Source organism: Lepisosteus oculatus, chromosome 22 (assembly GCF_040954835.1).
Source record: "Lepisosteus oculatus isolate fLepOcu1 chromosome 22, fLepOcu1.hap2, whole genome shotgun sequence".
Classification (NCBI taxonomy): Eukaryota; Metazoa; Chordata; class Actinopteri; order Semionotiformes; family Lepisosteidae; genus Lepisosteus; species Lepisosteus oculatus.
Genome location: NC_090717.1, coordinates 5,069,270 through 5,096,956, shown reverse-complemented (window position 1 = coordinate 5,096,956; position 27,687 = coordinate 5,069,270). Strand labels below are relative to the sequence as shown.

At 36.8% G+C, this 27,687-nt stretch overlaps 1 protein-coding gene across 1 annotated transcript in view; it reads right to left on the bottom strand.

Moving 5' to 3' along the window:
* Positions 1-11,257: 11,257 nt before the first annotated feature.
* rtn4r (reticulon 4 receptor) overlaps positions 11,258-27,687 on the bottom strand; it is a 40,903-nt gene continuing 24,473 nt past the window's right edge. Inside the window, exon 2 of the mRNA XM_015366023.2 lies at positions 11,258-13,344. Within this exon, the coding sequence (XP_015221509.1) occupies positions 11,927-13,344 (1,418 nt within the window). The 3' untranslated portion in view covers positions 11,258-11,926. The remainder of the gene's footprint in view (positions 13,345-27,687) is intronic.

Here is a 27,687-nt window from a genome sequence, read left to right as displayed (position 1 = left end):
AATATTGGCAGTTTTGATGTTAGTGCACCTGTGTACCTTTCATAGATGGGTGTAATACAGAATGATTATTTTCTACATGTAGGAAAAACTGGAAGGCTTTTCAAGGTTGTTTTTTAATTTAAAAAACATAGATCTGCACTAAATAAGCTGTTTTGGTTTTTAGGTTACATATTTTTATAGGTTTTAAGATCTAATATTTTGCCATAAAATGTAGATTTCATTATCACAGGAGTGACATTGATGATGGCTAACTCCAGTTTACATAGGTGCTAGACTGAATACTGGTATATAAATTATATTTTTACAATATTCATGCAGGTGGATTTTACTTTTCAAAACCTTGCCATCAACATTTCAATACAATTCCAAAAAATTATGCCTGAATACTCTACCAAACAAACATCAGTATCTTCTCAAAGACCATGGAGCTTCTTCCTAATGGCTAACAGTATTTCAGTTGAATGAAAACCCCCAGAGGCTGGAGTAGTTTTTTTCATGATGGCACACCATGAAAAGATGCCACTATTGTTTGCTCTTAACACCCCAAAACAATTTTAAAAAATTACCTGAAAGCACAGGAGCAACATGATGTTAACAAATTTCTGGAGGACCAAACACAATTTTGATGTTAAACAATTAACTGCAAAACACATTTCATACATTTCAAGTCCTTTGTTTTATTGGCATAACAATTTCAATAATTCCAGGTATACATTATAAGCCAAATCCTTATGACTATATACGAATGACTGTATATCATATCCTAGTTTACATACTAGAACTTAATACTAATGGAAATTTAGAAAACCTTAGTCTGTACTTTTAAATGTTTGTAAATTCCTAATTCATGCATTACAAGTAGCGCTTATAAGACATTTATGTCTAAGAAATTAATAAACGGCTTTTATGCATTGTTTTCAAATTAAAAAAAATATATAATCTTTTCTATGAATACCTATTCACCTATTCAACACTTTGTTTTGTTTTTTACACTTGTTTTACAATCGAGAGACTTTCTATAAGTAAGAATTCCATTGTACCAGTACCGGTTACATATGGCAATAAAGTTCAAGTTCAAGTACAATTAAATATTGCTAATATATGTAAAGATATCGATATATATTCCTGAACAGAAGCACTTTATTAGTGAGTTTTTATTTATGTTTTTTGAAGGGCAGAGAAGGGCTTTGAAGAAATGACAGAGCAAAGTTCACTTAACTCACAGGATAAAGAAGCAATGCAGAGAAAAAATGGGCAAGACTCAAGGACGAAGTGATTGCCACGCAGGGTAATTCATCCCAAAGGTGAGTGAAGCCAGATTAAAAAAGCTGTTGCCACAGGGATTTAACAGATCAATGGAGCAAAATATTAGGAAAAAGAGTTTTTAGTTATAGAAAAAGAGGCCATACATCAGCAAAATGGGTGAGATACAGTTTTAAAAAGAAATAGAAATGCTAAACTCAAATCAAAACAGTAAACCCTAAATGCGCTTGAAAATATTCTTCTTTGATACCCCAATAGATCAGAGGGAGAAGCATAGTGTGCAAAGCTAGTAAAAAGAACATTTTATATCACTTGTGAGGACACTGTGACAGAAGCAGTTGAGATGTGATCTGACACATTGAGGCAGGATGTGGTTTCAGACGAGCATTTGGACTTTATCTACCATCCTTAAACAAACAGCAAGAGGAGCACAGTGACCCAGTTTGTTCTCTTACTTTTTCACCCTCTCTGCTGAAGAATCCTATATTCAAGGCATGACACTTGATTCAGCATGGCTACTTTGCTGAGAATAAAAATGTTGTTAACAAGCTCCCTCCCAGAATCTGACTACTTCTTTTCAATAACAGTTTCCTGTATTTACAGGGAGATGAAATCCACATTTTCAGAGATACCTTTCATTTGTGTGAGCAAAACGTGATTGATTGCAATGTCTGTATTAGAATATAATATTATACACAATTATATATATATTGTATATATTATTATATATTATTTATAATAAAGTCAAACAGCATAAATAAAGCTTGGTAATGTTTGTCTGTATGTTGCTATAAATGTTTTATTAATGACATGCATATTTAATATGGTTAGCAAAGTAGATATAGTGTTAATAAAGCATAACATACAGCATATTGAAACATTTAAATAAATTACAATAAATGGTAAACAATACAAATAATGATGTGAAATGGCTCTCTGGTTTCACCATAATCCAAGTTGTTTTTATTAACTTTTCTGTGCAGAAAAGTCTCCTTTACTAAGCTTATAGCCTTGTTTTAACAATCCTCTTCCTCTGACAAATGTGTGGTAAGTATAATATTCTAACTTTTATCTCTGCTGTTATTCTACTAATCTGGACATTTTTACACCTTAATTAAATGTAATAAGGCACAACATATCATGAATTTAATATCCAAACCCATCTTACTTTAATCTTTATGCCACACAAAATAAAGCATTGCCATACAGTATATGTATTAACTATTTACTAAATAGAAAAAATAATAATATGAATAATTATCAACATACAATATTGTCAACTTTTGACAATTGATGGGAAACAATTTTTCATAAGAATCGTGTAATTACTTCACTGTTCACCTTTGTTGTACACTGAAATATGCATTAACCCAAGTGGAGAGAACACCTTTTAATGTTGTGTAAAAGCAAAAGGTCTTGAAGCTAAAATTCAGAAGAAATTAATCTACCAGTGCAGCAATCTCCATTCATTTTATACCCCACTGTTCTTTATTTTTGCGTACAGGGTGGAAAAAGTGTAATATCATGAATAATTTACAAAAAGATTCTTGGAAATTGTCAGTTTCAGTAACACACAGAAAGGAGTTAGTTGTGACAACTGCTGTCATCCAGTCAGTTTGATTGCTGCACAAGATTTGATGAGGGAACAATCTAACTTCCCCTATGGAGGAAAAGAATATTGGAGTATATTTCAAAATTGATGAAGCCTGTCCATAAAATATAATAGAAGAAATCCATTTGAATATCAAAATTGTGAAGTGGGTGTAGTATTTGATGAAATGGGCTTGTTTTCTTTGTTGTATGTTTACACAGAATATACTGTACATACTGTATATACAAAATAGATGTTTTCCTTGGTTGTTCTGAAATGACATGATCATTTCTGACTGTGTATGCTACTTAATAAAAATTCAGACCACATTGAAAATCTAATAAATCAGTGAAAATTGTTGTAGACCACTGTATATTCTGCACCATAAACACCATGCTCTCATTTGAAAATTATGTTGGTGGTGTCCCTTTCAGTGCTAAGGTGAAGCAAATTCATTGCAGCTGTCGCTAGCTAGAATGGTTTTTGCTGTATTTAATATACTTCTGAAATAAAACAAGCTACTTCTTGAATGACCGAGAAGTCAGTTTCTCTGTTTCATCTGATGGATGGATCACCATTGACTGTCACAGTACTGGGTAATTTGGAAATTCTGGTGGAGAGGTAAAAGTGCCACAGACATATCTACCAACCTCACTTATACCAGCATTAACCAGTCAAACTTCCCAGTATTAATCAGTGTCCAGCCTGTTTACTGTTTGAGAACTAATGGCATCAGGCCTGTCTGGGTGTTGTCCAGGGTGTATCTTATCTTGTGCCCATTGCTTGCCAGGATAGGTTCCAGCTCCCCCGCGACGCTGTATTGGATAAAAAGGTCAGAAATTGGGTGAATGGCATCCAGCTACAAGGTGTTAAATAATGCATAGCCCCAAGTGTAATATGCAAGCACTAATTGTTCCATGTACCCGTAAAGATGTATTAATCCTTCTTTGAATTAGCACAACAGGAAAATTGTAACAGTGTGGTTAATAGATGAGAAACAAAACACTAGTAATTAACTAGAAATAATCCACTATTTCCCACAACATGGCATGCAAAAAAGCTATTGATAAATAATGCCTAAATAGAAATTCTGTATAATGCTGAAATAACAATCTACTAGAGGTAAAACATGCAGTGCTTGCAGGATATTGATACAATTAATCTTTTTTATTCCCCTGAAGCTGATTTAATCTCTTCATGTAACAACCTTTGTCAACACTTGAGCTCCTATATTAGCTGTTATCTAAATTTAAAAAAAGAAGATGATTTGTCAATGCTTCGTAACAAGAAAATAATGAGCAATTTCAGGATTTCAAAAATGTCGATATACTGTAGACAAAGGCACTTGCAATATATCAGGCTTTTACCTTTCATGGAGTGGTTTAAAATAATTGACCGTAAGATTGCTTGCACGCCCCCCATAACTGTTTGTAAGTTGTGTTGTGTGATCTATATGTCTACCCCTCTGTGCCGCCGCGGGCCACACCTCCACCTGCTCTCTGGCCGAGGAGAAGATTGTCAGAGCCCCTGGCTATAATGACAGGTCATCCTGCGTCAGGAGCTCCAGGTTATTTAAGCTCTTCTTAGCTTCTCCTCGGCAATCTGCCATTGTGTCACTTGCACCTGTATTGTTCCTGCCCTGCGTGGCATTCGCAGACCACTGGTTAGCATTTCCCACTGGGATTCTCCCTGCCTTTGCCCCACTCCCCGTCTGCCTGAATTCTTCCTGTAGCCCATCTGATCCCGTATCGCTGGCTGCCTGGATTTTCCCCATCTCCTGCCTGTATCCCAAGGGGGGTTCCGCGCTTGGCTGTGCTCTCCTCCACCGCCGCAGCCTGCTGGGTGCTGCTGGCGGCTGGATCGCTGGCTGGTGGTAATGCCAAGTGTGGCTGTGGGGTGGTGCAGCTACTGTCGGCGTGGGTATGTTCTGCCGTGGTCGCCAGTCGCCTCTGCTCCCCCAGTGTCCACCTTGGTGTGGCCACACTGGGTGTGGCCCTTCTGGTCGCCCTGCTGTAAGTGTTGGCAGTGAGGTCTGCTGCTGCATCGGACTCATGGTCCTTGTATGATGTTGTTGCGGGCCTGGGGCCCTGGCAGCTCAGCTCTGTGCGTTGGAGTTCAACACAGCTGCCAGCTCTGGGGATCCAGCCCTTTCCACTCTGCCTCAGCCTGCCAGGCCCTCTGCCTGCTCCGTGTCCTGACCTGCCCCTGGGACCGTGGCTCAGCTTGGACTCAGGAGTTGGCTGCTCTGACAGCGCACGCAGTGCTCACCCCGGTCTGTGACATGTTTTCTACAGATCGCCCTGATGGCGCGTGGCCAGTTCACCCCGGTCTCTGGAGAAGACCACCCTGAAAGCATGTTTAGTTTGGTTCCTAACAGACCACCCCACTGACATGTGCCCTGACCTGTCTGGCGCCCTAGCTCTTCGGTCCATAACACCTCCTGGGCCCCCCCCACCTTCCATCCTGGTGGGCAAAACAACATATTCAAGTATCTAAAAAGTACTCAAGTTTAAATGATTGAGAGAGTCACTATATTTCTTTTGTATGAATATGGATTAATGGAAAATAATTGATATTTTAGCCCTTTTCTATTGACCTTAACTTTTTAAATAGATTATAAATAGGAAAATAGTGAATGAGTTTATCAAAAATTGTGTTCTAATTATACAGTACCTATACTATGAAAAGCTATTGGACATCCAGTTACTTTTTACTGTTTTAATATGTTTTGATAAAATGGGTATAACGTGCTCCTGGTCAGTTTCAATATTTTCTCTGACAGAGCCTAAGTTGTCTTGTTTTATGCACTGCAATAAATCACATTAAACGGTATTTGGATTCATATTTTATCTGCTGAGCAAAACAATCACTACATTTCCAAAAATTGTTTTCTTTGCCAAACACCTTATATTGGAACACCGAATGGAATTATGTAAGGTAGTGTGGAGAGGGATGTTATTGCTTCATTTATCACCAAGATCAAAAGATTATGAATGCATGAGAAAATTGAGAACGCTGGTGGTTTTGGAGGCACTGACTGAGACTGCACAGGGAGCAGGGAGAGACCTCAGCCCAGGTACTATTGCTTCCATTTTTGGTGTACTGGTCTTCAGACTTGACCAAAGACCCAGAGGAATTCTACATTACCCTTCTGGTCTCTGCAGTGTGTCGGGGGAAAAGTGTGCCAGCGTTGGTTTCTCTCTCAATCATGTCAGCTTCTACAGATTAGCCTGTGTGTGAACTAGAGTGCAGATCAGTAGAGCTGACCCCAATTACCAGTAGCTAGAAAACAGGCTCTGATAGGTCTCTGGGTTGAAAGGGTGAGTTTGTGCAATGACAACCATTTATTTTCTGTATTCATTTTTTTGTTAGATCAATAAAGTGACAGCTGCATTGCTCATTATAAATTCTGGAGTACAAAAGAAAAAAACATGTCAGACTCTGTGCAGGTCTGTGCATTAATTTTCCACTTGCTTTATATTCAAACAGAAGACTGTGGCTCAGTGTGTGTGCAGTCAGAAATCCTGATTGCATCTTCTTCTGACTAACTTTGGGCACTCCTTTGACAGTGAATCGTGCTATGGTTTGATTTGGTTTCAAGTTCTTATCCCAACCTTTTTTATCTACAATCCGACTGACATAAAGCCAATGGTGAGATTCTGTCAAAAGACATTAAAAGATTTGAAAGGATTAAATGTGTGTGGGTACAAATCATCAGGACAGAGTCCAGTACCAATCCCCTGTCTGTCTGTACACTTGATTGAATGAGCATGCTAAATGAAAGGAACACCCAGACTTCAGTTTTGTTCCATTCTACGTACATCAGTTGTGATGCTATTGTGAACTCTGTGTTCATATACGTGATGACAACATTAACCAACATTCATTCCCAGTTGCTTGGCAGTAGGTACCTTTTTGAAAATAAAAAACCTATCCCCTACTGAGCTTTCATCAATCCCCTTTTTGAATATTGTTTTTTTAAGGGTGGTGTTTCACAATAAAAAGAGAGCTTTAGAATTTACCAGTCCTACATTTTCTGTTTTTCAGCTGTCACATGCCTTAGGCACCCAACACATGGACATTCCCCTAGGCATTAAGCTGACTAGAAGACTATAGGAAATGACTGAAACATTCATGCAATAAAAACAAAATGCAAAAAATGAAAAGGTAGATTCGAAACACGTATTTCTATTCTGCTGCTTTGGTTTTTGTATTTGTGTGCAGGTGAAATGCTCAGTGGAGGCATCAGAAACTGGCATTGACTATGAAAATTAATTGCATAAGCTAGTCGTGCAAAAAGAAATGAAAAAGACTACATAACCTTGTATCTTCATGTAAATGGTCTTGGAGAAAGGATAGACTTTGTGTTTCACAAATAATTAACAGTACATCCAAACACAGAAAGTTATACTCTAATACTGTATATACTGGTATTGGCTGGTGTCTATTATGTATTGATGAAAGACTTCTTACATATTTTCTTGTTAATATACTATAATATGAAATAACAATCGATTAACATTATTGATTGAGGGATTCTATAACACTCAGTTTCAATGACAAAATCTAGCCAGGTACAATAATTTTATGAACCACCTGCTCAATGATGAGATTACCATGATTTGATTACTAGCTCCATTTATGTCTTCCCCAACTTTGTCTAGCTGTCTATAGACATTTGCAAGCGCTGAAAAATATTGAGCATTTTGTGCAACTGTAGTTACTTTGGAGGCAGAAAACCAATAACAGAAAAGCCTGATTTGTATTGCAGAGAGTTGATGACAATAGAATTGATCGTAATCATTTCATCTACAAACATGACGTTGAGCAAAATAAAACCTCTTAGGAATCTTTTTAGGTTGAGATGTCCATAAGCATTTTTGAAACACAGCCTGAAGTCCCCTTGGCATTAATGGGTGCTCTTAACATCTGAGTTATTTATTCTACCTTCAAAGAAGCCACAGATTCATTGGCAGTGCAGATACTGTACTTTGAAAAGATGCCAGCTTCACACAGTACATCTAGTACAGGAACATGTCACTCTTCAACAAGCCAGTAGCCTGGGGATAAGTATAGGTAACTAAATGTAAAGCACCAGGGACTTGATTTTAGGCCAGCCTTCACTAGGAACTGGGATTCATTTCAACATAAAATATTGTTTAGTGGCAGCTGGGCCATCTGTTGAAAATAACTGTATTTCAACAGTTTTTAACTGTTTTAATTGTCTGAGAAATAGGAAAAAGTTTATTTGGATATATTGTATGTCTCTCTCATTCTGGACAGGCCTAACCTTCATTTCTTCAAAAAATATATATACTGTATATGAGTTTATAATGACACAAGGCAGATTTATAAGGTCCCACTCCTCTGTGAAAAGTCTAGAGCTAATAAATATCATGCATAGCAACTGCATTCCCATAAAACAATTTTCCCTGTAATATATATATAAAATATAAATGTTTCAGTTTGTCATGCATCAGTCATCATTTGACTTTTTAAAGTTTTTTGTTAAGATGTCCATGATAATGCTTGTACCCATTTCCTTTTCAGATGAGTAATGTTAGTGAACACACATACAAAATATTTGTATCCTGAGAGCTTTTTCTAAGAGGCTGCAGGGAGACAGCATCCATTTATTAATACCGGCCAGAGGTTATGCAGCAACCTAGACTGACAGTTTCTCATTAAACAGGAATGCTGTTCAATCAGGAAGTAACACGGCTCATGAACTGTCAGAAATAGTTCTATAATGACCACAAAATGTAACAATAACAATGATGAAGATTGGAGTTATTTTATTTTCTTTTACCCTTCATCTGAAGGAGACTAAGCATAAGGTCAAACATTTCAAAAGCCCCAAAAAGATAGATCATAAATTTCATTTAAAAGTAAATTTTTATTCTATTTTTATTTTTTCAACACATTTTAACCCTGGTTTATAAAATGTACCTGTTCTTTGCTGTCACTAAAATACCTCTTGCTAATGTGTTCTAGAAATAAGTGTGTCTGCTTGCTGTAAGGCTTCTATGTAGCTGTATCATGTTTTTCAGAATCTACAGCATACTAGGTTTTAACTAGGCCACATATTTTTTGGAAGTTATTAATATTTTTTTTTGAATTAGTAAGTATAACACACTTTTTAGCTCATGATTTCAAACAGTTTTTGAAACCATCAACATTTCCATAAGTTAATGGTTCATGTGCAAGGGATGATTTTCATATTAAATGATTCTCATGTTCATCACAACTGGCAACTAGAAAAATCAATTGACATTTAAAAGAAAGGCAAACTATTATTCTGGTCTCAGTTTTGGGGGGAAATTTTAAAAACTATTTTGCAAAAAATATGTATGAATAATGACACGTGTGCAAAACACTGCTATGCATTAAAAATTTTTTTTTAACAAAACACATTTTTGTCTGAGATTTTACAATGCAATGTGGAAAATGTTTGTAGTAGTAAATAGTCTCGCTTACAGTGGTTTAGATTTCCTCACTTTGCTTGTAAAATATTTAAAAATCATGTCTGACAGAAAACCAAAGCTTGTCAGGTGCCTAATTAACCACAGGCCAATTTGGATCATGTAAATTGGCATTCTTGTTCCAGTGCGTTTTTAATTCTTTCATTTTTTTCTGTTTAACCTGTTTTTTACAGGTTAATTAGTATTTCACTAAAATGCCATTTTCTTTTTCTGGGAACAGGAATTTAAAGCTTCTTAAGATCGAGCGTCACCCCATTTTCCAATTCAAGAACTCTTTCCTGCTTATCAAGAATAGGTAGATGATACAATGTAGAAATATAGATTTTTTATTCCATTTTGTACTATAATATCTTTATCCTGCAAATTCCAGATTTCTATATTTATATCTGTCAACTCAAGTTCATTTTCTTTTCCTTTACACATTAGCACAAGATTAAAAATATCTACAGTTAAAAACTGGCATGGACAAATGTCGTCTGTTTAGAGAAGTTTTTTCAGAAAATACAATTTCAATTTACCATTATTTATGGTAGGTTAGTTTGCATTTCAGATCTCATTTTTTCAGATTCTCATTTTGAAGAGATCAGTAGAATACAACGTGCCATAGATAACATTTTAAAACGCATAGCTAGAATCACTTACACACAAGTGAGACATCAGTGATGTGAGGCAGTTGTATGTAATAGCAATTTCATGGTCTTAGTTGGTGTTTATCTGTTGATTGTCCTTGAATATCCATAGCAGTTCTGTGCCCACATTTATTAATGTGTCAGTTTTGTCCCATTGGTCTATGGTTTATTGTTCATGGTATAATGATATGATAATTATATAATTGAACATAATCAAGAAACATTAGATGTTCATTTTAAACAGGTTTAAGGAATCATATATATTTATATATGGAAATACATGTATCCATTTTCAGGTTAGATCATTTGTTCTTGCAAATGTAATGTAATTACTAACAACAAAATCCAATTAATATAATTTCACCAAATTGAGTCTTCATTTCATCCACTGATTTGATAATCTAAGTATTGTAATGGGTCAGTGTAGATACAGTCAGGCTGTTAATAGATTGAGATAGTTTTGCTGCACAATAAAACAGTAATCTGTTATATCTCTATTATAGTATAATACTAATGTGATTTAAATACAATCTAACATTCTACAGCTTATTTCATAACAGAGAAGTTCATATCTGTATCTTCCTATGATATTTTGCACATCTGTCTAATTACATTATTTTTGGGAATGGGCAGTTATACAGTATATTTATCTCTCAGTCTCATGGAAAAGATGGAGACAACTCTCACAGAAACATGCATTTTCCACCCTCAGGCCTTTTCTTCACACTGTAACCCTCGCCGCATCTGTCCACGGCAGTCCACAAAAGTGGTGCTTTCTGATAACGGTGAAAGATCACAGGAATATCGCAGGTACAGTATGTACCCTGACTGCCTTGCAAAATATGACCATTTGTGCTCCACGCAGCTTGGGGAGTCCCAGCCACAGTTGGTTAATGGTATTGCTCAGACTCAAAGTGGTGATGGACTATACAGCATGACCTGCATTCCACAAGGGTGTTTGTATTGTACAAACTGCTAGGGAGAACCTTGTTTCATTCGTTTCTCGAGTGTTTTCTATGAGATTCTCCTATGCCGTTACTGCTTATATTGTCTTCTATTATTTTATTCAAGGTTGAAGGGTGGACCTTTCAGTGTTACACACAAAGCTCCCACAAATTTCCTCTAGTGTTTTACAAATTCTTCCTTCACATTTGTGAATTCTGTATTTCATGAATGTCATTCATGTTTCAACCTTGTAATTACTTTATTGTTCTTAAAATTGTATTCAAACAGCCATCTTCATTCTCTCCTTGGTTATTTTTGAAAAAAATAAATCCCGTAGTATGCACATCTCTAAGAAAAGAAGACTTTATTTATAATATATTTATACTTCTACACAAGTAAAATAAAATGCATATCTATATATACTGCAATCTCAGTGAACAAATAGACAGCATTCTTTTGCAGATGCTACCCGTAACCACGGTGTGACAAAAATAACCCAAATTAAAAGGAGAATAAACATCTTGTTTTTAATCTGTAGTATTTATAAACATAAGAACCCAACACAGCATTGAACAAATGCATCACTTCTTGCCAAAAATAAAAAATTCTGCCACATCTTTAGGTTCAAGTAGGTTTCCAAACCCCCAAAACATTCTTGGTTTAATAAGCATCTACATGGTACATTTGTGTTCCCATTTGCTTTGTCTTCGGTAGTCTGTCACATCACTGTGTTTGCAGCATAAGCCTTGAAAGGGAGGGGGAGTTTCAGAAGTGCAGTTTAGACACAGTACATAGAACAGAAACAATTTGGGCACCAATTAATTATATACAATAGATTTGATGTATTCTATAAAGGCATCCAGTTGTATTTTTTGTTTTAGTTGAACAAAGCTTCTCTTTTCTCTTAGGATTTACAGCATGTCCCTTATTTTCTCTTTCTGTCAGTTTGTGGAGGTCACTGCAGGTTCTAAGAAATTGTCATCAGCAAGAAAAATATGCAACGTCTGTCCCATTTCCTAACAGATGGTTAAAGAGAACCAGATGATGGGCAAGAAGAGAAGGTTCAGAGCCCGAGATGTAGACCCTTTGCTTTTGAGACACTGGGCATCTGGTTTTGGCTTTTTTGAGCACTTCTTTTTCTTCCTTGAGGGGGCTGTGGAGGGTTCCAGGTTGTCAGTGTAATCTGGTTTTAGCTTTCCCAAAGGATCGTCCTGCGTGTTGGAAAAGGTCCCAACTGGATCGTCATTCAGTCTCTGTTTGTTCCGAGTGCCATTCTTAGTGGGGTCTACATCCGGGAACTTGGGTTTTGAGATGTTCTCCTTCTCCTTGAGTGGGTTATTTGTGATTTGCCGGCTGTTGTAGGATGAGGGATCTGGCAGACCCTTGCTCGAGATAATGGAGGACTTGTCACTCTCCGGAAGGCAGCACCTGGGCGACCCTTCTCTCAGTGGAGTCTCAGTCGAGGGTAGTTTGCCAGATCGGGTCTTGGTACTGAAGATGCTGGTTCGGATTTGATGTGAGTTATCTAAGCACCCTTCCAGATCACTGGCCTTTAATCTTTTGAGATCCTTACCAACAAGACTTGCTGGAACATGGCACTCCAATTCAGAGCTGGATCCTTTAAATCGTTTGAACCAATCCCATAGAGATCGGGCCCTACAATCACAAATCCATTGATTACCGTTCAGACGCAGGTATTGGAGCGACACCAGATAATCCATGGTTTCCCCAGTGAGCACAGTTAAATTGTTATTGAACAGATAAAAGGTTGTCAACTTTCCCAAGTCATGGAAGGCTCTCCGGTGCACAGATGTCACCCGGTTCTGGTGCAACAACAGACGATCGAGACCGATCAAGCCTCTCAACATGTTCTCAGACACTGTCTTGATTTTGTTGCCGTGGAGAAAGAGATAGGTCAGGTTTGCCAAGTCTAGAAAAGTGTCATCATGCAGGGTCAGCAAATTGTTGTCCTGGAGGTACAGGTATTGTAGAGAAAATAGCCCTCGAAAGACACCAATGGGCAGCTCTGATAACCCACACCTGTGTAAGTGCAAGGTGTGCAGTCTTGACAGCCCCCGAAAGGCTGTGGGACTGATGATCCTTAGGTTGGAGTTGTCTCCAATGTCCAGTTCTTCTAATCGCTCCAGTCCATAAAAAGCACCAGCCTCGATGTGGCTGATGTTGTTGGAGTAGAGCCAAAGCACAGTCAGGTTGTGGCAAGAACTGAAACTGGTAGACTTCACCACTGTTAGCTTGTTATTCTGGAGGAATATTCGTTGGCTGCGAATGGGTATCTCAGTGGGAATGGAGGACAGTCCTTGTTGCTGGCACGCCACTGTCGTTCTAGGTTCACTGTAACACACACAGACCCCTGGGCAGCACTCCACTTGGGGTACAGAATTCAGCCACAGCACCAGGAATAGGAGTCTGCTTCCTGAAAAAGAGTAATAAATAAGGGTGGTAAGGGTGGATTAACAGATGTTTCAAAAGAAATTCATTTTTACATGAAGCCAGAAAGGTTTAGCAAATGTTGGATATCCTGGAAACAATATGTCTCCATTAAGACCTGATTTCACTTTCTGAACTAAAATTAAGTAGTATTTCTGTGTAGACCTCTTTTGTTGTTCTTCTGTAATTACCAAACTACTGTAATATAGATTTGAATATGTACAGTATAGTATATCTCTAATATAGATTTGAATATGTACAGTATAGTATACTGTATCTCAGTATTAAAAGTCCCATCTCTGTTGGCACAATGTAAATAGTTCTAATAATGTGCAATTGTGAATTAAAAGAAACATTGAGTGTATATTTTATACGTAAACCATTTCTGCAATCAATAAAAACTCAAAAATAAGAAATTCATTTAATTTATGTACTGTAACAATATGCTCCCATGATCATGTTCTGTACTACCATTGACTTGAAATATGAAGCTAATGAAATGTTCAGTATTTAATATAGTGAATTGAGAAATTGGATCAATAAAAAATATCTATATTGCAAACCTAGGAGAAGGCTATGTAAAGGAAAGAGATGGAAAAATGTCTTTATTACTCTATTTTTGCTGAATCAGGAATAAAAAGTTAAACTTTCTTTTAGTTTTCTGTTTTTAGATCTAACGCTTGAAAAAAAGAAAAAATCATTGTTACAGGGGCATTGTCAAGTGACACAATTTTATATCTGTTCATATAATTGCCATCTTCAAAGACGTATGGTGAATCCTGCTAAAAAGGAGGAAACTTATCTAATTTGAGCCTCAATTAGCTGAAGATGAGAAACCTGCACTGGAGATATTCTTATTTTTTGTTCTTTCTCACTGTGTGACTCTGCAGACATCCTGCAAAGGGAATTGTGGAAAAGAGTTTAAAAATATCTCCTGCTGCTATTGGCTCACACTTGAGGAGTCTTCTTTTATTGGAAAGACTAAATTGTGAGCAGCTACACTAAAGCATACTTTTTTCATGGAGAATATCGCAAAAGTTAACTAATACCATACATTTGTTAAATCATTTTTTCTAAAGCCTCTGCTTTATAAAATACAGTTTATTATAATGCAAAAGAGAGTGCAGTACCGTTCTCTGCAGTGGTGCAGTCTGCCTTTAAAAGGCCAAACTACACATGATAATCCCTGTTTTGGGAGTAATTTCTCTTCACTGCTAGGTGAAGCAGGTGTACGGAAAGTGGACGAGTGAAAGCACTATGAAAGGCCGATAAATTAAACGTGGGTGGGTTCTCTACGCAAAATTAGCCCAAGTTATTAGAGCAAATGGAAATAATCACATTTGAGTAATGCTGGGAATTGACATTTAGTCTGCCATTGGAGACAAGTTGCATGTAATGCTTCAGTAGAGTATAGCATAGGTCCAGGGGGGGTTAAATATCCACTTTGTAGGAGCTGCACAGTAGTAGCATGTCTGGAAGTATGGAAGGATTTGAACACTAAGTGCAAATGGAAAGGAATGCAGAAACATGTATCTCTCCACAAGGTATAGTACAGCAGAACCTTTTACTGGAAGGTTGATTCACATATTGCACTGCATTCATTAACAGCTTCAGAGAAAAAAAAAAGAATTACGTCTTGTCGGGGTTTCCCATCAGTCTATTTCACTGCCTGCTGCTGCCTCACAGCCCAGCTGTGCTGTCACTTGCTTTTACAAAAGTGCAACCAAAGACTGACAAAGACTGTAATAGTCACATGAAATACAAAGTTGTTCAAAAAGAGTTCAATAATTTTATGAATGTCACAACTATTGCTATCGATACAATATTAGTAGGGGGAATTGTTTGGCTGCAATTTTCAGAAAGGTCAGTTTAAAATTTTGGCTGTAAACAACTATACACTCCTAGATGCCCCTGACATCCATGGGTTTTCACACTTTAACTAATTGGAGACTTATTGTAGACCCTTTCACTTCTTAAATCATTTTTACAATTATGCAATGTCTGGTAATGTTTTCTTTCATGAATTTGACCTTGACAACCTAAGTCTTTCACAGTATTGTACAGTTAACCCTCCCTCCCTACCTATTATATATTTTGTAAAGAGCAGAAAAAGCAAAGACAAAATGCTAGACAAAAAACCTATGTACAGTGCTATAACAATATTATACTATACGTGTATAATTTAAACTAAACACATACTTTCTGCCTTTCACTTGCGAGCTACAGTCCTATAATTTTATCCACAGGAGTTATCACTTAATTTGACACTTAGTCTCAAAATCTCTGAAGCCTGAAAAAAGCCATGTGTTCTCCAGCTATATATTTAAGTGCTTATTTTATAAAACAGAGCTGCAGGATCAACATCGTTAACCCTCTACAGAAATTCAATGACGTAATAATTGTCCTCTTCTGTTGATGACCTCTTCAACTCTTCTTCCTGCTCTTTAAACCTCCAACTACTTTTCACATCCTCCGTACGAAATGAAAGACAGAAAGAAATGTAACTGGATTAGTGTGGATTAATCTAGGAGGATGATACAGATCTCATGCTGTAAATGCTATAAAATGGCCTAACACCTTGAGCTCAAAACAGATTCTCCAAACCAAGGCAAAGGGAACATGAGCTCTGTTTAAGCTGAACTTAAATCATCCATTGTACAGTAATTAATGCCCGAGAGAGACAACAATGACTAATTTTGTTCCCTGAATCTTTTATCCTTGCTCTATAATATAGGTGAATTTGTGCATTTCTACTTGTCCAACATAGCATTTAAATAATGGTTTATATTATAATAATGTACTCTCTTTGTCCCTGTCTGTCACACCACACAGCCTGGGCTTGCATATTTGTACTTAATGTCTGTCTAATTAAGAGACACAGATAAAGAATCAAACAACAAAATCGTTTGGAATACAAAACAAAAATGAGTAATCTGGTTTATAGGAGATTCCAAAGACAATCAAAAGGATCATACTAAATACTGTAGAGAGCAAAAATGAATATTGCCATACCTTTCATCACTTTAGAAGAGCAAATCTCCCATCATTTAGCACTTGTGTCAGCTCTTTCTGAATACATCCCTTGCTCATCCTGATAACGTGCTTCAATAACACATCCCACACATCTTGTATTTCAGAGGGGATGAGATATGGAGGAACCTCTGGCCTGATGCAGACCACAGCTGTGTGACAGAGTTTGGTCCAGCTTAAATCAGAATTTAACCCACCTTCCACTCACAACTGATCAACTCAGTAATTGAAATGACAGTGTTATTTAGTATAGGCTAGTAGGGTGGAGCAGTTCTTAGGGTTCTGGACTCATAATTGGAAGGTTATAGATTCACTTTCCAGTTGGAACACCTGTTCCAATTATAAAATTCTAATAATAATTTAAGGAACTTCACCTGAATTGTGCTAGTGAGATAACAGGCTGGGTAAATTGATATAAATGTTAGTTATTTTGGATAAAGACATCAACCAAATAATTTAATGTTAAGGGATGATTTAAGCTTTCAGGAATATTTTCTTTCATTTATGCAACAGAAACTCACCTTGAAGTATGCGGTTTGGAGTTGCAGTTGGCACTTGACTTAAAGTTCTGATTAAATCAGGGTCTTAGGTTTTATTTCCTGCATTACATATCTATAATTTGAATATTACCATTTACCTTTTTCAATTGTTCAATTTTTTTTCCTTTTTTATTCCATTTTCTTTTGCCCTCAGCTTGTTTTGGACATGTCTCCTGCTTATCTCACTCTTTTAGAATACCAGGTTTACATTTCCTCCACAGCACCAAATCAACATTCTCTAGAAACCACTGCTGAGCAATTATCGTACCCACATCTTCCTTCCTCTTCCACTTAAACTAATGTGCAGTCAGAAAATAATAATGATTCACATACCCTGAGTTGGTCACAGCTCATTTTCAATGGCCTATGCTTTACTTTGCCAAATCATACAGTGTGGGCAGTTTGTTTCACAGAGATGCAGATATAATCTTTGGTAGTTTTCTCACCAATGACCCGCAATGCTGTAGTCAGAGAAATGTCCTACCTAAGGGTTATTGCATAATTAGCTTACTAGGTCACATTTTGGAGTCTTAGCCATGCCATACTTCACACAGCAATACATATTTCATATGTATGGGGTTTTATTGCAAGATGTGGTAATAAGTGCCTAAGAAATCATGTTTTCCAAGTGATGAACAAGATTGATGTCCATTGTCAACAAAGGTCTAGCTATGCGTCTAGTGAACTAACGCATAATTCAAGTAGGTAGCTGTGTCAGCATGCGTTAGACATCCTAACCCTAACACCTGAAGAAGGCTCCACAGCCAAAACGTTGAGTCTCCTTTCTTTTCAGCATGGAATAAAGGTTTACGTGCTCCTAATGCATAATTCTATTTCCTCGCATTTCTATAGTACTTTTCATCAACCACCATCTACTTAGGTGACACAATTCACCACCTTTATCTGCCTGCAGAACAAGGCAGGGAGTGAAAAATGACTCCACCAATCGAATTTAAGGGGACATTTTAGAAAGGCCAACCGTACAAGCCCAAAGTGATACTGGGAAATTATCACCCCTAACAGTACTTAAGGACTTTTAATAATCAAGTAGTCATCTTAAAATCTCATCTAATGGATGACATGAATGTGCTTTAAAGCTGTCATGTGAATTTGTGGCTTTTCTTTGACAGTCAGCCACTACACATTCTGTGGTACTTTTCTTAAGCTTGTGCATTATCATTATCTGAATTGACTTCCATTTTTATAAAAAAAGTAGCTTTCACTCCTCACCCCAGAAAAAACTGTAAAACTATTATCCTTAATACAGTCCAGGTTTTGTATTATAGCAAGGTTACAGATTACAGTTACAGTTTTTCAAAAGGCACTTACATAATTACTTGGAGGCTTCAACACATTGCAGATCTTAAAGAAAATACATGAGCAGAAAATATGTCTGTATTACATATACAGCTTGGTTTTACTTTCTGAAAGAATATACATTTCTGAACTGTCTTTGTCTGTTACTCTGTCTAACCTGATTAACATCTTATCCTCTCTTTTTATTGCTGTAATGATGTAATCACATTTTATAAAATGCATAAATATACTGAAATGAGAATCTAACCACACATCATTTGGAACCATATGAACTCTAGATAAATTCTGTATGGCTAAAAAAATATATATATCTACACAGGCTACTTGCAAGTACCTCATAGTGACAACAAGAATTGAGAAAATATGTGGTTTTCATTTGTTAATAATAAAAAATGATAGAACATGTATACCTCTTGAAAATTTAAGGACATTGTCTACATAAAAAGTAGTAAAGGTAATTTGAAGAAGCTGAATGTGTAATTTGCATTTATCTCTCAAAATTGATGTGTGGTGAAGTGAATAGAGAAGGAAACATTATTCCTCCTCCATTTTCTATACCATTTCCTATATGATAAAGGCCCCTTTTGATTTACCCCAGCCTGTCTTGCACTTCAAGAGAAATTTACTCCACTGCATAAAATGAGAAACTCTGAAGTGTTCAGCAAGCCTGTACTTTTCCATTTCAGCACCTTAGTGAAGTAATTGATTTGAACAGATCGGCTGCAGGATCTGGGCTTTTGCTTCAAATACATTGTTCTCTTCCGAACTGTAGCACTTTTCTTGTTAATTAATAGTGCTAAGAAAATAGGACAGCGGGTATTTACTAAAATGAGCAGGTTCTAATTCACATGAAAACACTTTTAATTTTATATCACATAGCAGTCATAAAAGCGTTTTCTCTTGCATGGTAAAATGATACCACAGTGTGAATGAAATGCACTATGCATCACATGTATTATCATGTATTATACAGTAGGGCAACTGCACAACTTGATTAAAAAAATAACACAGTAGATCTCTTGTTACAAAATTGTGCTGTTAGGAATTTCTAATCAGCTACTGAAGGTTCCTTTCTGGTACAGATTTTAATTCAGATTCTTCAAAACGTGATATCTATTTGTAAACCTATTTATTGTCGAGCAAAAACATACATTGATTTCTATTCTGAAGTGGATTGATAAAAGTAAATATCAGCATAAAAGTTAAAAAAGGCATTATATTGTAATTACAATGCTGAATCTTCTGAATTGTTCTAATTATGACTTACTGATAAAATTATTTTTCCCAAGTTATCTAAATTCTTCCTTTCCCACTCACTCTCAATTCCTCTACTGCACACCCTAGCTCCAAAAACATGCATATAAAGTACGCCCACGTACTTCTCTAGATGGGAGGTGCTGGAGTTCAGAAGAAACTGAATAATTTGCTTCCTTTTCCTCAGTTTGAACATTTTACTGTTGCCCCCTATTCCAGATGACTTTTGTTTTTAGTTTCTGTAAGAAATACTGTATGCTTTTAACACTTATGCTGATTTGTAAAATAAATTATCCTTGAGGCGATAAAACTATATGAGGCTTCCGTTCATTTGGATTTGTAGAGTGAATCACATATTGTATGAAAAAAAGAAATATGTGGAAAAACAGCTAAAGTTTAAGCCTGGATATGTTTCAGTTTGTCAGAGGCGGCATTGATATAAGCGTCTAAAAATATCTTATCAATTAAGCTGTCAATTCAATGAAAGACAGACCTTCCGAGATAAAAACAAACACAGTGCCAGTTGAAAGAGTAGAATGGAAAATGTCTCAAATGCCAACTAGAACACAATTAGAAAATCAGCTTTAGAGGGATCTGCTTCACATCTTACATTGGGCTTCTGTAAACAGATGGCTCATAAATAACTAAAGAAATCAGAAACGTGAGTGACAGAAAAGAGAGCAGATTCACAACTTTACAAGAGCATGGCTTTCTGATCTGCTGTACTCATCTCGGGGGTCAAAAAAATTACCCAGCCATAGTACTGAAGCTAGATGTAACTACATGTCCAGTTTGGTAAGAGGCACAGCCAAGAACTCTAAGCTGAAACTCCCAATTTACATTTAATTTTGCTTTTGTTAAAATCTGAAAAAGAAACTGGTCACATACATTGTGCCAATTCATGGTCATGGAATTGAAGCTGAATTTAAGAGTTAAGAGGGCATGTGAGAATAAATGAAAATAATTAGTATTAAGGGCCTATATTACCTTAATGTACTGTATTTTGCTCACAGCAGTTCTGTGTAAGGTTGAATGAACAAAATGTCTCTTTTTCCATCTCACTGCTGGTTTGCTGTTTGCTGGTTTCAGAGCCTTCCCCTGAAAATCTTACCAGCTGTGAAACCTGCCACAGATTACCTCAGGAGTGTTCAAACCTCAAGCATTTATTCTCTTTTGTCAACTCCGTTTGTTAATTGTTGTGTAGATGAAGCCATCATGTGTAAGATGCTGCAAAGATGTTGAAAATACATAAATTAATATAACACATCGTTAGGCATGGTGTGCCCAAAACAAATTTGAAACATGATGTTGCAAGCCTGTGAGCTGAAGGCTATAACTTTATTGATGAGCTGAAAAACTACCCTCAAATGAAATAAATTCAAACGATACAAATATGTATTTTTAACGATTTAGTGTAGGCCTACCACAATGCGTCATAAGAATATGGTAAAGTGATTCACTTTCCGATAATACCCAGAAAAATAAATTTAACAATTAAAGATATCCAAGAAGCAAAATATTTTGCAGCAGTTTATTGTTGTGGCTGTGAAAGTTACAAGTTTTTCTTTCACCCATTGAGACCAAATAAAGGGAAACTCTAGCCATGTCCCTGCAAACAGTACAAAGTGAAACAGCTTTTCCTGGCAAGGAACCATGTTTTCTCCTTAGTGGAACAGAATGCCCTAAATGCATCAAAAATAAATGACTTGGAAAAAAAACTAACTTCTTTTTCTTCAGGAAAGTAAGAGAAAACGTGAGTGTGCACTACTTTAAAGGAGGAAAAGCTTGCTTTTTTATTTTGGGGGTACATTTAATAGCCACTCTTTGTCCTCTCTTGTTTCACATCCTTGTGCCCGTGTGAAAAAGTGAATGGACTCCAGATCAGACAGGCTTATAATGTGTGTCAGTGACGATCATCTCAAGCACAGAAAGACAAGGGAGAGGCTGAAAAGAACACTTTGATTAATGAGGCTTACAATACTTCAAAAACTTAACCAAGTTCACCTCAAAGTGAAAGTCAAGTTTTCAAATTTTTTTGATCACATCTACTCGCTAATAATCTCTGCTGGAATGTTTAATTTGCACACCTTACTCTTAGGCAGATGTAACAACTTCTTCATATTGCTCCACCAACTCCCCCTATTTTCATTTTTGTTAATATGACTGTTGTAATCTAATTATTGTAGTCAAAAAGTTACTTCGGTGAATTACTGTACATGCCAGTTTTGTGTGAGTCATTGTTGTGTGAAACTGTACCAGATTTTGTTTTTCTTTATTTTTCCCGGTGATTGAAAGCAGATGAAAAGGAAAGATGAATGTGACCATTGCTATGCTTGGATTTGATTGGCAACCTGGAAGCAATGACTTCTGCTAATGGCCTAGATCTGTCACTGGTGGGTGTTTTAATGAAGGTAGCAAATAACCGACTCATAGAAGCTAACTTTGTTTCCAAAAGCACTAGAACATAATTTGTTTCTTAATGATTCTAAACTTTGGAAGACATATGTAATGTGCACATACAGTAGTAATATGAAAGCTTCTTCTGCGTTGCCCTGAATAGATATGCTTCTCACACTTTGATAACCTTTGCCATTTTTAAAAGATACCGCATTGGTTAGCAAACATTGTTTGATCTGTTTGTTTTATTGCTCCCTGCACTGCAGCAGAAAATAAGGGCTAATTAAGTATGAATCCTAGTTACAAAGGGAATCTGCTTCTTTTGTAGGGGAATGAGAATAATGTACAGTAGCAAATTGTCAAAAACTCTGGTAAGCGACTCCTCCTGTTTCAGTTTTTTGCTCATGGAACTGTTTAGAAGGTACTCTAAGTAATTATGTAAATATATTTAGAAAGAGATCTGTTAAAGGTGTAAAAAGCTGGCTTTACTGTGTAATTGTAACAAGAGTTACACTGTTATTCAGAACATTTCCTTCAGAAAAGTACATTCATCAAGATGAATTATTTAGCTGTACAAGCACATACTCTGCTCAGAGTGGGTGAGAGTTGAAAAAAAAATAGAGAAAGCCACTGAGACAACATGTGAACTCCACACAGATGGCTCTCCATGTCACACTTGAACCCAGGACCCAAGCGCTGGGGGCCAGGATCAGTACCCACCACATTACCACGTCCTCCTTTTCTGTCCCATCTTAAACGAATGCGCCCAAAAGACATGCATGCACTCAAGGTATGCTCACCATTAAAAGGTCTTCTATGAACAAAGAGAACTGATTTGATGGATTGATCTCCAGAAACCTGTATTAATAACATCATCATCTACAACACTTAATAACATGATTACATAAAGCCTTATGGCTGCGGTTTTCTCCCATCAGTTATTTGCAGCTAAATGTGCCTCATTTTAGAAAACGAAACATGTATGCAGCCTTACATTTAACAAAAGGCGATGCTTGCTTGAAAGAATGCTTCTATTCCCCAGCTAGCACAGCAGCTGGTTAGAACTGGTTATTAATTTTTGAAAAGCCTGCATTGCAGTGGGCTCACAACAGATGTGTTAAAAATGATCTCGTTTAATGTCTGTGGATCTGGCATTTATAAAAATGGAATAAACACACACACACAGACCCACTAGAATGCAGTCACAGCTTTTTAATTGCGCAGGGGAAATTAATTAAAATAGTGAATGCCTAAATAAATGCAAATGATTCTGCCCCATCACTGGGAGTTTCAAGTTGGTTATGCTCCCATAAATGATGCTGATCTAAAGCCCTGAGAATGTAAAACTGTAAACCATTCTTTAAAATAGGTACTGTACTAATATATTCTTTACTGCATTCCAGGCAGATAGATTGAGAGATGTGCACACATTATGGAAAGATTAATTTCTTTAACATGTGAGAAGGAATAAGAATCTCACCTCATAGCTTGGTCTACTATAACAGTATTGTTCAGGTGCATACAACATGTAATCTATCTGCTTTAAGCAGGGCAAATTGATTCAAAATGAGAAACAAAAGCAAAGGCATATGAGAATAACACAAATAGGCTGTCTGAGTACTTTCAGTGTGTGATAGATTACCTTGAGTATCTTCTCATATTTTCTTTTATAAAAGGAGATTAATATTTTTCTTTCTATAGCCTCTGTCAACAGTTAAGAACTGTAAATTGCTTAACAACTCTGCTTTGTCGGTACTGGCCAATGCAAACCTGCACAGTGGAGGGAAGTTTGCATGTTCAGCAGTGTACTCTCATCAGAGATATCCTCTGCCTTTTATGCTGCTTGTCACACAGGAGAGTTAACCCCAGCTGGAGGTGTGCTGAAGTTCTCACTAACAATGCTGCAAGTTCCCAGGGGCCCCACATGATGAGAATACCCTGGCTCACTCAAGCTCATATTACCCAATTAGGTGTCACTGCTGGTAAATCTCAGTATGTGCGCATAGAGCAGACACAGACGCATGCAATATCTGGGCTATACAGTTCAACCTGGTCTCTGAATGAGTGCCTTTGTGGCTGAGAAGCTCTGTACGTATTGTCTCTTATTTAGTCTCTACATCTCTGTTATGCTGACTGTTAGGAAAGCATTCCATAGAAGAATGTCTAAAAATAACAAATATATACAGTGAAAGGCTGTAGCATTGAATTGGTTACAATATGTTATCTGTCCTGCCATTATCAATATTGAGGCTGGCAAGAAAGTCCCCTAGTCATTTCCAGCCTGGTAGAAAAATGCTGATGCTTGTACATTACAAGGAAGCTAAAGAAGGTCAATTGTGTAATAGTCTTTGCAGCACAAAAATGCCCACACCCTTCCCTGATTACAATAGCCCTGAATTTGACAAGACCTATAATTCATAATTTATGCATTAATATAGCAGCTTTTTTTCTGAAAAAAAAAGTAGCTAAGCTGGTGAAATGTTTACGCTGAGAAGATTACTGATCATTTAGCACACAATCACATGTTACATAATCCAGACTCAGGAGGAAACCAGAAACAGAACCAACAAGGGAGCAGCTCAGACCTGAGTTTCACAAAATCCCCTGCTGTTTACGTTCTGAAATTTAAAAAAAAGAGTAGTTATCTTGAGGCTTTATTGATGCAAAGGAATGTGATATTAATGATTAAGACATTTCCACTAATGCGGAGGAGCGTTACAGAGCTTTATTTCTTAATGAAGCCAGAAATCCAAGTACCCTGGAGGTAAACTTCTGTGATAGAGCAAGGAACAATCTTCACATTTGTTGCAAGCTTATACACTCTTGTGCAGCTTGCTGTCTAGAAAGAGTATCTTTTAGGTAGGAAGAGAGGATCCATTTTCTTAGTCACTATTCTGTAAGATGTTAATACAAGATACTGCAGATTATTGCATGACCTCTTATGTAATGAGAAAGGAGGAGACTAATCATGCATTCTGATCTTTCTATTTTATGTAGAAGACAAAAGGTCATGTGATATCAGCGATTAACATATTGTTTTAATTAACAAATGATAAAAATTGTGTGCTGACACTTTCAAATCAATGTTTACTGGCATATACTATATTTTACTACATAAATCCAGTGCTTTGAGGTCATGAGCACATCCTTTCAATGGCACAAAAGTAGCTTTTGAATTGCTAGTATGAGCTTTTTTGCTCCATGTAAACCGCAGTCAGCTCTTTATTTAGCCCACAACCTTTTGGCGTTCCCATCTCTCCAGGGGAAATGAAAGAGAAATTCAACACTCTTCTCATTTCCTCACTGTCCTGTGGATTGGTAAATCTTTGCCACAAGAGCATATCACTATGTGTTGCACTGTAAATAGTGGATGTAATTTAAATGTGATATAAAACAGCAAAAGAGACTATAATAGAAAATGTATTTTAAAAAAACTGAATCACTAAGCTCTTTGTTCTGACTTGTCAATATCATAACCATGGGTCATTATTCAGTTTCTAAGATATGAGCAAATTATGGAAAAAAAGCTTCAGACATTTTGGAACTTGGTGTCAGGTTGTAACACACAGACAGCAAGCTTAAATTCAGATGCTTAAATAAAATCAGTGAACCATGATTTCATTCCAGAGGAAAACGTGGATTTCAGAGCCATCTGCTATATTTTGATGTCGCTGATCCTGATGCTCTAAGCCAGCAATTACAAGGCAAAGCACTCAGTCATCCTAAATCTTTGGATTGGGCTCTCATAGTGGGGAGTTTTGGGATTTTCCATACCACACTAATTTATCGAAATGACGTTTGTGGACTCTTGGAGAATGTGGCTTTTTGCCATAGATTCTCATCAAAAGCAGGGATGAGTGAACTACATGTGTTGACTTTGCTGCTCTCAAAAGATGCAATTCTTTTTACACCTCACTTCAAGATAATCCTCTCCTGAATCACATTCTCACTGAATAAAGAAAAGTAGTGCATTATTTACCATGTAGTTCACTCCAGCCTTGCTTGAGTGCCCTGAGCTACAGTTCCTTGCTTTAGTCATACTAAAGAAAATGGATTCCCTGAAAAGGGTAGTGATAACACTGGGCCACTGAACTCTGATACTTCTGAACAGTCAAAGGTACCCCTCAGTCTCATTGCTGTGCTGATAAGGAACTTCTTCACATCATCTCGTTATTGATCTATTGCCTTTTCATTTAAAGAGCATGTCCCGGCTTTCAGTGTCTCCTGCCGGGAAACGATTGGCTTTTATCTTACGTGCATACAGTGGCTTAAGAGTCCGCTAATGTGAAATTAGCTTGTATATCCTTTTGCTGCAAGGATTGTGCCTACAGTAAATAGATAGCAGAATGCCTAATACATAAAGGTATGACAAGTTTAACAAGCAGCTACAACACAGCAGTTTGCCTCACTGGCACCTGATAAGAAAAAATTCTCACAGCAAGCAATTTTGTGCCAGTAAATTCCACCCTGGTGCAGGATCTAACTACCTCCAAGGTTCAGCTAACCACAAGTGGCGTCTGGAGAGTCTGCTTAGATATAGAAAGAAGATAAATGAGAAGATGGTATATGCATTAAGTTATCTACATAGCCTCCTGTGAAGAAAATCTCTTCACTGCTCATGCTACACACAGAAGTGAGCATTAGTTTGTTCAGAAGAACTAAGTATTGTATTCATCTACCCAGTATTATAATATATGAAATTTCATAGTGCAGAAAAAAACAATTTCAAACTTAACAGCCTCTCTGATTTCACCCAGTAGCACATCCCAGAAAGACAGAGAACTCAGCTACTTGGAACACGTACTTAGTGCCAACCAATGAGGCTAAAGTACTTAAATGTATACTGTATATATCTCAGTAGTATGCAGATGTATTAGAACATGCCACAGCTTTGAATACATTTTAAAATGAAATCAAAACAGTGTAACAGAAAAGTTCCTCCATGGAAAATTGTGTCATCAGACATTTATGGATGATGTACAGAGCTAATTTAAAAGGGCAAGGACTAGAAATGCATATACACAAATAGCCAAATGCATGAAACATTTAAAAAAATTGGTGTATGTTATTGTCACAATAGACATTGAAATGGATTTGCTTAAGCACAGTAGGATTCCATCCTACCTTGTCTGTGTAGAAGCAGATTGGACAGAATAAGATTTTCCAGTAAGAGTGAGACCACAACATTTAAACAAACAAGTATTGTTTTCATTTGGCTTTATGTAGAATAGGTTTTCACTGTAACCTTTACATTGTGGGGGATGATTTTATTTTTATTTTTGTTGTAGGGGGGTGGAGACAATGGGCTGATCTGGTACCATTCAGCATGTGTGTTTACATGATATTTGGGGTATGATTTTTTTATTATTTTGTAAAATTGTTGTCAAATACTAAACAAATCCAGATATGCAGATAATACTTAAAGTGAACCTGTATTGGCCAGGGACAGAACGACAGTACTCTATCCAAAAATGTCATACTGTAAACGTTTTCTCATTTACACAACACTACTAAGAGAAAGCACGGAGAGAATAGTTATTGTTACCCACCCCCTGCCTTGACCAATTTCATGTCTCTTCTCTCTGATCTCCTATCTAATTATCTCCACTGGTATGTAACACTCATGACAATCAATAGGTAGAGTTGTTTCAGTGTTGCAATGGATCACTGGACTTGCTGTAGCAAACTTTTCTATAGTACATTTTTTTCAAATGATTATTTCACAAAGGGCCAGGAATGAAGTCTACAGGCACACTTAGAAACCTAATCAAAGAGGAATTTTATTGAAGTTC